Source organism: Prionailurus viverrinus, chromosome D4 (assembly GCF_022837055.1).
Source record: "Prionailurus viverrinus isolate Anna chromosome D4, UM_Priviv_1.0, whole genome shotgun sequence".
Lineage (NCBI taxonomy): Eukaryota > Metazoa > Chordata > Mammalia > Carnivora > Felidae > Prionailurus > Prionailurus viverrinus.
The window spans coordinates 45,735,035-45,749,753 of NC_062573.1; the positions used below are offsets into that span (position 1 = coordinate 45,735,035).

General features: G+C 34.2%; 1 protein-coding gene across 2 annotated transcripts in view; it reads right to left on the reverse strand.

The window, feature by feature from the left end:
* CNTLN (centlein) overlaps window positions 1-14,719 on the reverse strand; it is a 308,510-nt gene that overhangs the window by 111,020 nt on the left and 182,771 nt on the right. For both annotated transcript variants that reach the window (XM_047831088.1, XM_047831087.1), the window contains exons 13-14: window positions 13,495-13,595; window positions 4,401-4,492 (exon numbers count right to left, since the gene is read on the reverse strand). In XM_047831088.1, coding sequence (XP_047687044.1) covers window positions 4,401-4,492; window positions 13,495-13,595 — 193 coding nt within the window. The remainder of the gene's footprint in view (window positions 1-4,400; window positions 4,493-13,494; window positions 13,596-14,719) is intronic.

Sequence of the window (14,719 nt, forward strand, 5' to 3'; positions counted from 1 at the left end):
AACAATCATATGAAAAAATGATTACCTAGTTAAAAAAATAATCTACCAAGTCTACTTTATTCTGAGAAAAATGTAATTTTAGCAGTCATGAGGTCCTTAGTTTATACAATAAGGAAACATTTACCAAAAAAAGTCTAACAACTTAAAATTACAATTATTCCAATATTGCATTAATTTATTTCAATAAACAATGTTCATGTTGTAGGACAAAGAAATGAAAACATACAATTTCTGACCTTAAGAAATTTCAAAAACTATTTGGAAAGAAAGGCACATGCGTAAATAAAACTGATTAAGGACAGGATCTAAGTGCCGTAAGTCTGGGCAAAAAGGACAAAGCAATTATAATTCTAAGCCATGAATATGAAACTTTCAAGGAGTTGATTTCAGCTTAAATCTTGAAAAACAAATAATCACTGTTGTTTGTAAAGTACAGTTTACGGGATGGCTTCATAAACATGATCTCTCTAGATCATCCCACAACCATGTGAGGTAAGTAGAGCCAACAATTATCTTCCCAGAAGAGGATACAGAGGCTCTGAAAACTTAAATAATGCAGAGAGGTAAACATTCTTTGAACTGGGATTCAAATTCAAGATTTTGTGCCCCTCACAGTATTCTACAAGCTATGTGGGGAAGAAGAGTCGCCCAGATACACATGGGAAATGAACAAAGGACTGCAGTCAAGCAAGAAATCTAAATGATTGGGAAAGTATATAGATTCATTTTTACTTTTAAAACAATTCTTCAAAGGTGAAAACATATTTGATGTATTGAAAACCAAGGATATAAAATATTCCAGAAATCTGCAAGATGAAAATATGCACATATTTACCACTTTCCAGTTTACTGGATTTAGTTAAGGTGGTGAAGATGTAAGCTGTTTCCTAAACATTACTTTCAGTCATTTCTGATTTACCTGTACTTCTACACCCCCTACTTTTCTTGTGAGGTCGACCTTCTTCATTTAATTCAACAGATTTTACTGATTAGTTATCCTGTCCCAGGACATGGATATTTCCCAACACAATATTAAGAATCTCATCTAATTTAAATTTGCTTTTCTGTAATATGATACATTCCCTTACTGTTAGATCTATGTCTTTATAGGGCTTACTCTTGACCTGGAGTAGAGGTATATCAAAGAGCTTGTATCAGACTATTGCAGACCTCTGTGCATATATGCAAGAGAAATTCTATTATTCCTTTTCAATGCAAATACTTCACTGAAGAGCTGGATAAAGTGACAAAAAATACAGTGTTCAAGAACACATGAACTCTGGTTAAAAATCATTTACTTTTTCAAAATCATTGTATGCCAAATTTTATTCTCCATTTAGTAAACACTACTACCAGATAGGGAATATCACCTTTTTACACCCTCTTCAGTTTCTTAGTGGTTTTAATCACTGCAAACAATAGTATACTTTTCATACATATATTTTAAAATATTTTAACAGGTTAATTCCATGGTGGAGTAAATAGAATAAACTGTATTTTTTAAAATCTATTTTGTGGAAATAAGCAATTATACTGTTTTTAAAAAAATTGATTTTGACAGTAGTGATACAAAAATATTAAGAAACAGTATGGTCTTGGGGATATTGAATATTTTCTGTGCTATATCTTACTTCCAGCTCAGGTTACTTTAACCTGGTAAAATATTTAACCTATTTTAAAGTTTCCTTATCTGTGAAATGGGATTAGTAACATCTGTCTTGTAGATTATAAGTATTGAACATGATCATACACCACAATTCCTCATAGACAGTGAGTTCTAAACAGTTTATCATCACCATTACCACCTCATTATTGTCTCTATTATTATTATTAATCATAACAGCTACTTAATAAAATTACTTGAGCTGAAATATAATTACTTGCATTAAATATTGCTGAATTAGATCAAATTAAATCAACTTTGTACTTTTGATTAAAATATGTTATGAACAAATGTAACAAACACCTTAAGTATGAGATTTCAATTCTGGAAATTAGCATTATCTTTTTCTTTTGACTAAAATCCATTTATGTTAGGTACAACTCATGAAAATTTTATATAACACTGGAAAAATGTCTGTTTAAAGTCTGTTACATTTAAAATGTTTAAGTATGTTAACTGCCTAAAGTGAATCTATGTTTACTCATAAGAACTGGTCAAAATTAATCGCATTTAAGTTTAAAATGGAGGACAAATAACAAAACAGAGACACTACTTCCCATAGTCCATAGCACAAATTAAAGTGTTGTTCAAAGAACACTCTTAAAATTGTTGTTAACCTGATGTTAAGCCTCCAGAAATAGAAAAGAAAATTTCAATATATATTTGAAAATGAAAGCCTAGGGATTTGTTAAAGGTATTTGATTTTTCTGTAAATCAGCTCAAGTGCATACTTTTCCTCCAGTACTGATCATTTAAATAATTTACCAGAAAGGTGGTTCCTTTCAAAACTGAAATAAAACACTTGACTTTGTAAAGTGTCTATAATACTTTGCTAGGGCTGCCATAAAAAAATACCATACTGGGTAGCTTAAACCCTAATAATCATTTTAACTTAACTGATTCTTTGAAGACCTCATTTCCAAATATAGGCACATGCTTAGATGCTGGTGATTAGGACTTTGACAGGATAACATTGGTCGGGGGAATCAACTCATACCATAATAGTGTGAAATGTTAATATATTATTAAAAAATAATCTTATATGTTTCATTTCTACTATGTAAGTAATACCGTTTTCAAGTTGTTACTATCTTTTAATCCTATTTTGAATGAGTTTACAATACATCCTTTTAAAATAAGGAAACCCAACTACAAATGGTTAAATCATGACTCATACTATTACATTAGGTTAATATAAAAAAAAAAAGTGGCAAATTAGTATGATCCAATGCAAATAATTCCTGTTGGGTTTTAAAGACTTAAAATGGATTTCTGGATCCACTATGGTAGTAGCCTTAGGTGGAAAGAAATAACAGATTTCCTCAGGGTTCCTACCTTAAGATAGTGGTAGATAGTAGTATAGCCAGAGATAAATTATACAAACCCCATCAAACAAAAATATTGTTCTGAAACAAAGAAGCTATTCAAACTGTATGACATTCCAGTTGATAATGTGTAATTTCAATTATATATTTACCTTAAGATAAATGAATGTGAGCATTTCTTGTTCTGTATGTTATTGTGGTAACCTGATATGTGTTACTCAGTATTAATGAGATGACAGCCTTTGTTACCTGACATATGGCAAGTGTTAGAAGTATAAGGGATCACATCATCTGTTGTAAATTCCTAGATTTCCTATAAGTCAAGTCACAGATGAAACAAATATAAGTAGCAGCATTAATATTTCTGTTTATATATTTGTGTATTTCCAGCTTTATCTAAGTATCTAGTGTAGCAAATGACAACCAGTTATAGGATGAAAACATTTAAAGAAAATTTTGGGGGTTCCTGAGTGGCTCAGTTGATTAAGCGTCCAACTTTGGCTCAGGTCACGATCTCACCATTCATGAGTTCGAGCCCCACATCAGGTTCTGTGCTGACAGCTCAGAGCTTGAAGCCTGCTTCAGATTCTGTGTCTCCTTCTCTCTCTGCCCCTCCCCCACTCACATTCTGTCTGTCTGTCCCTCTCTCTCTCAAAACTAAATAAACACTAAAACAAATTTTTTAAAGAATATTTCCCTTTATAACAATAACAAAGAGGCTAAAATGCAACCAAGCCAACTTAATGGATCTTGATAATAATGTGTTTATATACAAAAATATGAATTAAGTATAAAATTGTAAAGATCAATGTTAAGATTTTTAAAGAACATTTTATTATTAATTACAGACATGATGTAAAGTGACTACAGGGTTTATACAAGTGGGTCTATTAAAGCAGGGAGTGCTATCCAAAATTATATGGTCATAAATTTCTATCTAAAATGAGATGGGTCATGTATATTTTTAAGTTTAAAATTAAATGATAAACATGTTACCATTTTACTTTACCAAAGTTAAAACTATGCTCAGTTTTAATCATTTAAATATTTTAAACCTGTATGCCTTTTGAAGTATAACAGAGTCTCATCATGTTCCATTTTAAAGTTAAATTGCTAAATTATAATTAATAAGCACATATAGTATACATTTTTTTAATTTCCATTGTCATTCTCTTCATTTCATCTTTGAGATATTTTTAATCTATGTCAACAGAAGCACAAGTGTTTGCACATTTATTTCACTAACATTGATTTTTTTAACCCATTTTGGCAAGCCAATGATTTTGAATTATGAATTTAAATTAAGGATGCACACAAGGTTTAAGCTCATGAGCCCTCGTTTTAAACTATAATCCTTTATGTTAAAATTCAGATTTAACTTCCTCAGCTCAATATCTTAAAGATTGCACTACCTTCTGCCATGTCTGCTCCGACATTTCTTTCCCATTCTTCTCTGGAGTACTCTTCTTGACCCCATCATCTTCACCATATCCACAGAGTTGTTCTGGTGGAGAATAAATAATATATTATGGTAACTCATATAATGCTGAAACACTGTCCTGTCATTTTAAGGAAAAAGGTTCTGCTTTCTCAATTATGAATACTCTAGCCTATTTTATTGTCAAGTATTTGGCTAGAAACTAAATGGTGACCTTTTCCAAGATTTTCAGTCACATAATTACGTATCTTTGTAGCGTCTTTTTTTTCCCCCAGTGTAAGATTTTCAAAGGTACAACAGATCTTCAGGTTAACAATGCTATACTTTTATTCCTATTTTCATTCTTTTGTAGACTATTCCCCCTTTGCCTTAAAAGCAGAATTCACTGCCTTCTTATCTACACAGTCACTACTAGTTTTGTTCTCTGGATCTTGTTCCCTGCCAGGAGGATCAGAGTGATTGCTGAACAAAGCAAACAGTACCCGAATTAGGGTGGACTGAAACTGTAACAGCCCCTACCACCCCCTTTTCTTCAGGTAAAAGATCACACAGTAGGCAGAGTAAACCATAAAAATCTCATTTCCAGGAAAACTGTCACTGTATAACACACAGAAACCCAGATAACAGGTGAAATTGTTTCTATAAATGATTCCTATATACTGACGATGCACTTGACTACCACAACCTTTCAACCAAGCAAAAATGTACAAGCAAGATATCAAAATTAAAGGAAAAAAATAATCATAAAATTTCAGTTAACACTATTAAAATTTAAATACACTAAAACTTATAACAAATGTTTTCTAATCAGATAAATTATTGTGACAAATTTAATATTTTATTATTGAATTATTTTTAGGATACAACATTTCTTAAAGAATTAATAGAAGGGCAAAAAGAATACACAAAGCTAAAAGGATGCATATCCGTGTTAGACTGAGGTGATTTTGCTTTAAAGTATGCTTGGCTGCTGTAGGTCAGTGTAAAACTTTGATTTATCAACAAAGGAAAAAGAAAACAATATTATTCTCCGTAGAGTAGAAATCCTCTTGGTATAAGCAGTGACTAACAAGTTTGTTAGAGTGAATTAGGCATTTCTTTTGTCTTTGAAACATGACATATCCAATTAAAACTTCTGTACTCATGAAATAAATAGAACACTATCCTAAGGATAATAAAAGCTAGAATAGGTAGAATTTGCCACCTGGGGAATATGTACCTTTACCTTGATAATAATCTGTTGGTTCCCAAGTTTCTCTTTCTGGTCCCCTAACACCATGGTGCTGAATTCATTTACAACACTCTTTCAGCAATATAGAAATAATATGCAAATACAATTCAGCTGTTCAAGTCATTTAAATATCTGCTATAGTTCTAAGTGAAATATTTACTCTTAAAAATAAGAAGAAAATAGTTCTATGCTCAAAGAGCATAGAATGCTAAAAATAGCTAAATAATTCCAATAAAATAAATGCTGAAGACTGATTTAAAAATGAATTGGATTGCTGCTTTGTGCTCCCGTGTGTGCGCAAAGTCCACTGGTGGACTGGTTGACCATGCTCACGTGTGGTTTTCTGTCAAAAACTTTAGTTTCTCACCTTCACAGGATTTATAAAGAGTATTCAAATAGCTAAGCCCAGGTGATGGGGAAGAACAAGGAGCCCCCTTTGCCCCTTGATTCTCCTCCCCTTCGAGGATCTCAGGATTTGAGAAATGAACCAAGAGGACCTAGTTAGAAATATGCACTTCTATTTTTGTCCTATGGTAGATGTATGAGCATGTTTCACCTTGCTGGAGATTTATCTTTAATGTTTTAGTTTATAAAAGTCATTCTGATTTATATTCTTTCCCAGGAGTTTCTTCCCTCTCCACTTTTTAATGTTTAATACTGTTTATTCATAATTGTTTAAACTTATCCTATCTTCCATGTTTTTCTCTTCTCTTAATTCTCTTAGATTACATTAACAAATTAAATTCTTCTGCAATGTTTTCTCTTTGTAGATTCTTTTAGCTATTTTATCAAATTATTTTTAAAACTTATTATCATTATGAAGGATTGCAGAATATGACTTAAAATATGCCACTTCAGTATAGTGATTCTTTTGAGCAGTAGGTACTTGAAAAACAGCAAATGCTTTTGGTTAATACTTTCATATCACACTATAGTAGATTATTAGTCAGCAAATGCTTACTCCATCATCCTCTACCTTCATGGGTGGAGTACAGATCTCTACTCCACTGATGTTGAGGTTGGCCATATGAATTACTTTGCCTAAAGGAATGTAGGAATAAATAAGAATGTGCCTGTTATAAGCCTAGAACTTAGGTATTTCTCCTCTCCCCTTGGAAGCTTCCAGTATCTGCTTTGAAAAGAACATGCCAGAGAGTCCCTGCCCTGCTCAGCCTGGGCCCAAGACTGAGACATGTGGAATCATGTGAACTCAGTATGCTTCAGACAAACAACAGAACTGCAGCCTGAAGCACATCTGCCCAGCTGAGCTGCAGAAACCATAAACAAGAAAAATCCTGTGTACTGTTGCAAGTCATTGAAATTTTGTGGTCATTTATGCCGTAGCAAAAGCTGTCAGGTACAGAAATTGATAACTATAAGTGAATGCTGCTATAATAAAAATCTAAATTATGTGGCATTGATTTGGGGATGGGTAATGGGTGCCAAAGAATATGTTTCAGAAGGCTGAGAAAATGGTGCTCGTGTTATGCAGTGGCCAACATTTGGCAAAATGCCATTTGACAAAACACAGAAGACAAAAAATGTAGCTAATAAATTTGTAACAGTAAGTGAGGAATATCCATGGTAGAATGCTGACAGCATGAGTTGGTTGTTACTGGCTGCACTTGACTAGGTTTTAAGAAAAGAACTGAGTTCAGAAAGAAGCAGCCACAGGCATATAGAAGTGCATACTTTCCTTTACTTTCAGGATTGGAAATGAAAGTGTTTCTCACCATATCAAAGGAGCAGCCACTGACACATTGGCAGGATAAAGGCCAAATCTAAGATGTTGATATTGAGACATGGCCTCTGGGTTTGACTGTCATGCCTGTTACTGACAATCTCTGAAAGTAATAATGGGATGCTTAGTAGATCCTTTCAGCTGGACAAAGGACTTCTAGGAAGTTTATGGGTAAGGGACTAAAAAGTCTAAAAGTGCTCCCCAATCCTCCACAGAAACTCATACAGAGAAGACATATGAATTGTTGGTAGCTGTATTTAATAAAATGACTTATTTTAGCCAAAGAATGTGGATAAAAGTCACAACGTGCCAGTTCTAAATCAAGGCTTAAAAGGCTCTGCATGTTTATACTTGTCCTTTTGTGGCCAAGAAACAGACACGTGAAGCAGAAATAAACTCCACTTGTAGCCTAAAAAAGAGCTAGACCAGATGAGCTGGACCAGATTGTTTCAGCCAATCCACAGACCCATATAACAACAACAAAAAATTATGTGTGTGTGTGTGTGTGTGTGTGTGTGTGTGTGTACACAGACTTGCTATAGTTTCTGAGCTTTCACATTTGTTTGTTTCATCCTTTTATTAATAAACAGCTCTTCAGCTTTCAATGAAAAATACCATAAACAGTGGTTTTATGAACATACTCTTGTATTTGTAAAGATTGAGGATTCCTGCTCCAAGCCTAATTCTATAGGTGATTTCTCAGGCCTGAACATAGGTATTATATGCTTTACCTGGCAGGCCCTATGAGGGAAAGCTGCCACCCCTCCCCAACCAGAAGGGAGTTTATAGTCAAGGACTCAGGTTCCCCCTGCCAACCACATTTTTATGCATGTCTCTGTTCCTGCCTTGCGTACCTCCACTAGGCCTCCAGGTGAACGCCTCCTGACTGGCAGCCCTTTGGCTGAGGCCTTCCTCAAGTGCCTCTGTTGAGATGTCCTTATTTGGTTGCTGGGGTGGGGGGTAACCTTAAAGACATTTTTCTTGCATCTGACTCAATACCCAATACTTTTCTTCTCCCAGCCCTCCCTTCCTTTCTCCCCCAAGACTCAGGTCAATAAAAATGCAGGAGACTTTTGCTCGGAGCTCCTTTAGCTGTAAGACAACCTCTCTGTCTGTACTGATCCATCTGATCCTCAACTAGCAGGCAGTTCCAGGGGGAAGATGGAACAGAGAGAGTTGATGCTTTCTCCACTTTAGCCTCTTGCTTATATAGTAAGTGATTAAAGGCTTGACTGTTACTTTCATTTAGCTTATTATCTTAAATCAGCTACATAGACACCTGGCAGCCCAGATCTCTCCAGCTTCTAACAGAGATATTGTGGGATTGTAGCAGATTCATTACACTATGAATTGTAATTTTCAGTAAAGAGAAATTTAGTGTGATAGGGGCTTAAGGTGCTCGTGCGGGAAGTTAGAGGAGACAGAACTGATTTGAGAGGAAAGGTAATGAGTATTTTAAAAAAACATGCAAAACTTCTGAAATCTTTACAAAAATAGGCAGGGGAAAACAGGTAGCAGGAAATAAGAAAATACACTTGGTACATGGAGAAAGGTTACTATCCCTATAGATTTGAGATTTTAATCCAGGGAAACATGTTCAATGACAATAAAAGTAAGTACCAGAGACACTAGATTTACCTGTCCATGTGGAACAACTAAAACTAGAGAATAAGAGATGAAAAAAATGGTTCTCAGACATTGGGTGTTTAAGACACTGCAAAGTAGTCAGACCTAAGGGCAAACAAATGAAGTGAATCCAATCCTTTTTCACACTTATTGCCTAGAGCACTTCCAGGCTACAGCACAGAAATGGGGCACTAAATGGGTCTGGTACTCTTCCTAAATTGAAGTGACAGATCCCAGAGTCCAGGCAGACCAAGGAAGCTGGACTTTGCAGGATACAGTGCCAAGGAACAGAAATCTGCTCGGACACAGGGAGAGCTCCGAAGGTCTACAGGGGGTCCCCCTCAAGTCTTCAGCTAAGTACAGATCAGCACAGGCATGTGTGTAAACAGCCCAAAGAAGGAACCACCTAAAAGGATTAAAGGAAATAATCTCCAAAAGTCACACAGGCCCAAGAATAGTTCATTCTCCCAATAGGAGAGAGTAGAAAAAAAAAAAAAAAAAGACATGTTATGTATTGTTTTAAAAAAGGTAAGAATGACAGGTGAATTCTCACTGAAAACACTTTAAGCCAGAAGATAATAGAGTAAATTTGTTTTTTAGTATCAAAAGAAAAAAAAAACCCTGCCAATGCAGAATTCTATACTTAGTGAAAAGATCTTTCAAAAATAAAGACAAAATAAAGGTTGCTTTTTCAGGTATAAAAAAGCTGAAAGAAGTCATCACCAGCAGATGTGCACTATAGGAAATATTAAAGGGAGTCCTTTAGGAAAACAGAAAATAATATCAACTGTAAGTCTGGATCTACAGGATTCCCAGGAAGGGAATGAAGAGCAGCAGAAATAGTTCTTAGTAAAGATAAGAACCACCAGACTGGTGACAGCTAAAGCCAGATATTTAAAATCTCTGAGATCACCCCTTGCAGGACAGGAAACACTCTCCAGCAGGTGGAGTGAAATGGACATTTAACAAAATACAGATTTAAGATCCAGTCTGGAAAAAAACACAATTAAAGAAAGAAAAGAACTTGTCAAAACCTGAATTTAATAAAATACGAGCTCAGAGAAGAAATAATAAGACATCCAAAATTAGTGGGAATTTGAAGAGTTGTAGATTTAATATAAATACTAGAAAGAACAAAGGAAAGAATATACATATAATATATAAACTCTCTCTCTCTCCATATATATGGGGAGAGGGAGAGGAAAAGTAAGAGAAAAAGTAAGCAAATACAAAGATTACTGACATCCTTGAACTGCAGTATTAAAGATGCAATATGCAAAAACACATTTCCTTGTAATGCAGGAAGATCTTAATTGACAAATAATAAATTACATGTATAATCCAAAAATATGATTTAGAACAAAGTATATCAAGATATCTTCTATTTAAGTTTTGGAACATCAGGTTGAAAAAAGTAAAAATTCAGGCATTCACAAAGCAAAAGGAAGTCATATCCAAAGAAAGGAGTGAGGAACTGGAGGAAGGGCAAACCTGACACCTCTCCATAATATATCTCCACAACAAGCTTTCATTCTAAAAATGAATAATATCTAGAAAGTTCTGAGGGGAAAAAAGTGTGACATGATACAATTATACCCAGCCAATTTATCCATTGACTGTAAAAACTGTTGAAACATATTTTCAAACATCTAAGCTCTTACAAATATAGCTACTTTGATCCCTTCTTGAAGTTTCAGTTATATCTGGCGAACCAAAAAAATAAATCATAATAAAGAATTCGTGAATAGAAAGACGATGGTTTTAAAACTGTGATGAGTACTGAGCACATTGCATATAAAAATAAGACTTTAAACCTGGGGAAATTATTGTTGCAATATGTTAAATTATAGACTTTGATAAAATTAAAAGTATTTAATGAACAAGATTCAAGCTGTGGGGGAAATAAAATAAAATTTTTTGTTTTTATTTCCATTTTTTAAAATGTTTATTTTTGAGAGAGAGAGAACAAGCATTGAAAGAGGGAAAGGGCAGAGAGACAGGAGGATATAGGATCCAAGCACCAACAGGGCAGAGCCTGATGTGGGGCTTGAACTCATGAACCATGAGAAAAATAAAATGTATTTTAAAAATAACTTGTTTTCATTTTGCATGACAAGATATTAATTTTTAATATGCCCTGAAATTGAAATACATACTTTAAAAAATACAAAGTAATTCATCTACAATATTTTTAGGATCTTTCTTTTTAATCTTAGAGGGAAGTTTTAGAAATTAACATCTATTGACATAATGAAACATTTACCTAAAGTTGAACAGTTCTTTTATGATTATATGTTTCTTTTTATTTGGAGTGTTCCAAATAAAGTAATATGTAATTATCTTTTTTATTTTTTTATTTATTTTTTATTTATTTTTTAATTTTTTTTTCAACATTTTTAATTTATTTTTGGGACAGAGAGAGACAGAGCATGAACGGGGGAGGGGCAGAGAGAGAGGGAGACACAGAATCGGAAACAGGCTCCAGGCTCTGAGCCATCAGCCCAGAGCCTGACGCGGGGCTCGAACTCACGGACCGCGAGATCGTGACCTGGCTGAAGTCGGACGCTTAACCGACTGCGCCACCCAGGCGCCCCTGTAATTATGTTTTTTAAAAAAAATGTTTATTATTTATCTTTGAGAAAGAGAGACAGAACATAAGCAGGGAAGGAGCAGAGAGAGAAGAGAGACACAGAATCTGAAGCAGGCTCCAGGCTCCTAGCTGTCAGCACAGAGCCTGATGTAGGGCTTGAACCCACAAACAGTGAGATCACGACCTGAGCTAAAGTCAGACACTCAGCCAATTGAGCCACCCAGATGCCCCTATGTAATTATCTTTTTAAAAAATAGCATATATTATGTTTTTCTGTTTGCACAATTTATCTGTCTTCTTTATATATAAGTATTAAGACATATTTGATTTGATAATTATTTAAGATTGAAATTTTGATTTTTAAGTGATGGAATTAAGATGTTTTGTCTTCTTGGGGCGCCTGGGTGGCGCAGTCGGTTAAGTGTCCGACTTCAGCCAGGTCATGATCTCGCGGTCCGTGAGTTCGAGCCCCGCGTCAGGCTCTGGGCTGATGGCTCAGAGCCTGGAGCCTGTTTCCGATTCTGTGTCTCCCTTTCTCTCTGCCCCTCGCCCGTTCATGCTCTGTCTCTCTCTGTCCCAAAAATAAATAAACGTTGAAAAAAAAAAAGATGTTTTGTCTTCTTTTTTTCTTTCTTATTGCTTGAATATTTATAAATATGCATACTTTTTCCAGAAACAATAAAGTTATTACTTTTTAAAATTTTATTTACTTATTTTGAGACAGAAGGAGAGAGAGAGAGAGAGAGAGAGAACGAACAGGGGAACGGCAGAGAGAGGGGGACAGAGAATCCGAAGCAGGCTCCATGTTGACAGCAGAGAGCCTGATGAGGGGCTTGAATTCACAAACTGTGAGATCATGACCTGAGCCGAAGTTGGATGCTTAACCAACTGAGCCACCCAGGCAACCCAATAAAGTTATTTTTAAAAAGTAAACTGAGGATAAAATCTTAGAGAACCCCAAAAGGTAAGGAATAAGTGGAAGGAAATCCCAGTGGAAGAAACAAAGAAAATACAGGCAAGCACAGTATGAAGGTAAAACAAAGGAAAACCAGTGTTTCAGTGGTGTAAAACAGACATCTCAAATGCTGTCTTTGACAAGGCACCAGTGACCTAAGAGCAACTGGAACAACAATAGTAATTGGGACAATAGAAAGATGAGTGGTATATGAAAACTTGTTAAGTATAAATTATTAAATTAATTCTTGATTATAAATTGTCAACACCTAAAAAGTATAGCAGTAACAACAAAGCTGTAGTTAAGTTAAACAAGGAGAAATCCTTCATATCAATCTTATTTACTTTTTTTTAATGAGATACCACAGTATGGGCTGAAGTCATATAGTAAATATAGTTATCTTGATTTTAACAAAGGAACAATACTTCAACTGGAACAGATACATTTGCTCTTACTAAACAGTTTTAGGCTAGTGGTCAATCAGGTGGCAGATCTGCAGACCTCCAAGTTTCTTTTTAACTCTATTATTTTGATTCCAGGACAATAGAGGAGCACTAAATGAGTTCCAGAAAAATGTAATGTCAAACAAAAATATAAATGAATTATTGAGGATAATAACTCTATATAATCTATAAAACTTTGAACAAACATAAATAGTAAAACTTTACTGACGAACCAAAGAATGAACATCTCTTCTCCTTATCAAGTATTTCTTTAGAATTTTTAATGAATTATAAAGCTGACTTTTAGGTGTTCTATTTGATTTTCTTGTGAAAGGTAAAAATGTTAAACATATCAGAAAGTAAAGCAGTGGAAAGAGGGGGAACAAGGATAAGATTCTTACAAGAAATTGAAAATAAAACATCAAGTACTGGATAATTTAAAAATGCCTGCATTAAATATTTAGTCTTACAAAAAAATGTACCTTCTCTTTTCTCTGCCATACATGTGTTCAATTCTCGTATTGTTGCCTTATCAATAGATATACGTACTTTAAGTTTATCCAATTCTTCTTGAAGATTCATCCTATGAAAATTAACAAAATAAATGATTATTTGAAACATGTAAGTTACTGAATAGTGTAGCAAACAGATAAAGGTAGTAAAGATATTTAACAAAATATGAAATAGGCAATAGTAAAAAAAGAAAAATATATCATTATTAATAAACCCTAACAATTAAAATTGAATTTTAATGAGAATCTGGAAAAAATGTTTTAAGTAAGTGATTTTTAAATTTATCTAAATAAACATGCTAAATACTTAAAAACATAGGCTGTATTTTTAAAAAATGAGTTACCCAATCATTTTTTTTCTAAGATTTTATTTTTAAGTAATATCTACACCCAATGTGGAGCTCAAACTTACAACCCCAAGATCAAGAGGTGCATGCTCTACTTAGTGAGCCAGCCAGGTAATACACTTTGTACCAAACACTTTTTAACAAACAGATATACTATGCAAATCATAATACAAATATTAATACATACACTGAAAGCAAAGTTAGTACATTTCTAGATGCCAAGAAAAGACAAAGAACTCTTACTAGTAAAATGGAATTGAGCTACCATGGTGAGAGACTGGATCAAATACCACCCATGGAGACCTCAGACCTTCAGACCTGAATGGGGATGGAAGTTTATGCCCAAGGTCCTTCATGGCTGAGAGAGAAAACTGGGCTAACTGTAGTAAGCTTGCAAACAAAAATTTTCTGAGTGAAACATGAATAGCTGAGCTTATTTTGTTCCACTAAAACAGGTAAGCCTAGGGGTGCCTGGGTGGCTCACTTGGTTAAATGTCCAACTCTTCTCTTGATATCGGCTCAGGTCATGACATGACTGACAGTCTACATATCACCCCACCCAATAAAGGAGAATGCACAATAAAGAAAATGAAACAACAGAACAATTTAAAATGAGTTTTTATAAAATTAGAGTTTTGAAAATGTTGATAAAAAGGAAAAAGAGGTGACAAACGTTTATTTTAAAAAACATAACTCATTACAAACTAATGAATGTGTTAAATAGCACACAAAGCTAATGAAAGCTGGTAAAATTATAGACAACACAAAGAAACAAAAAGGAGGAAAACAGTAACAATATATAAAGTGTGTTTGAATAAGAAGCCCAAAAAGCATCTAATAGAAATTTC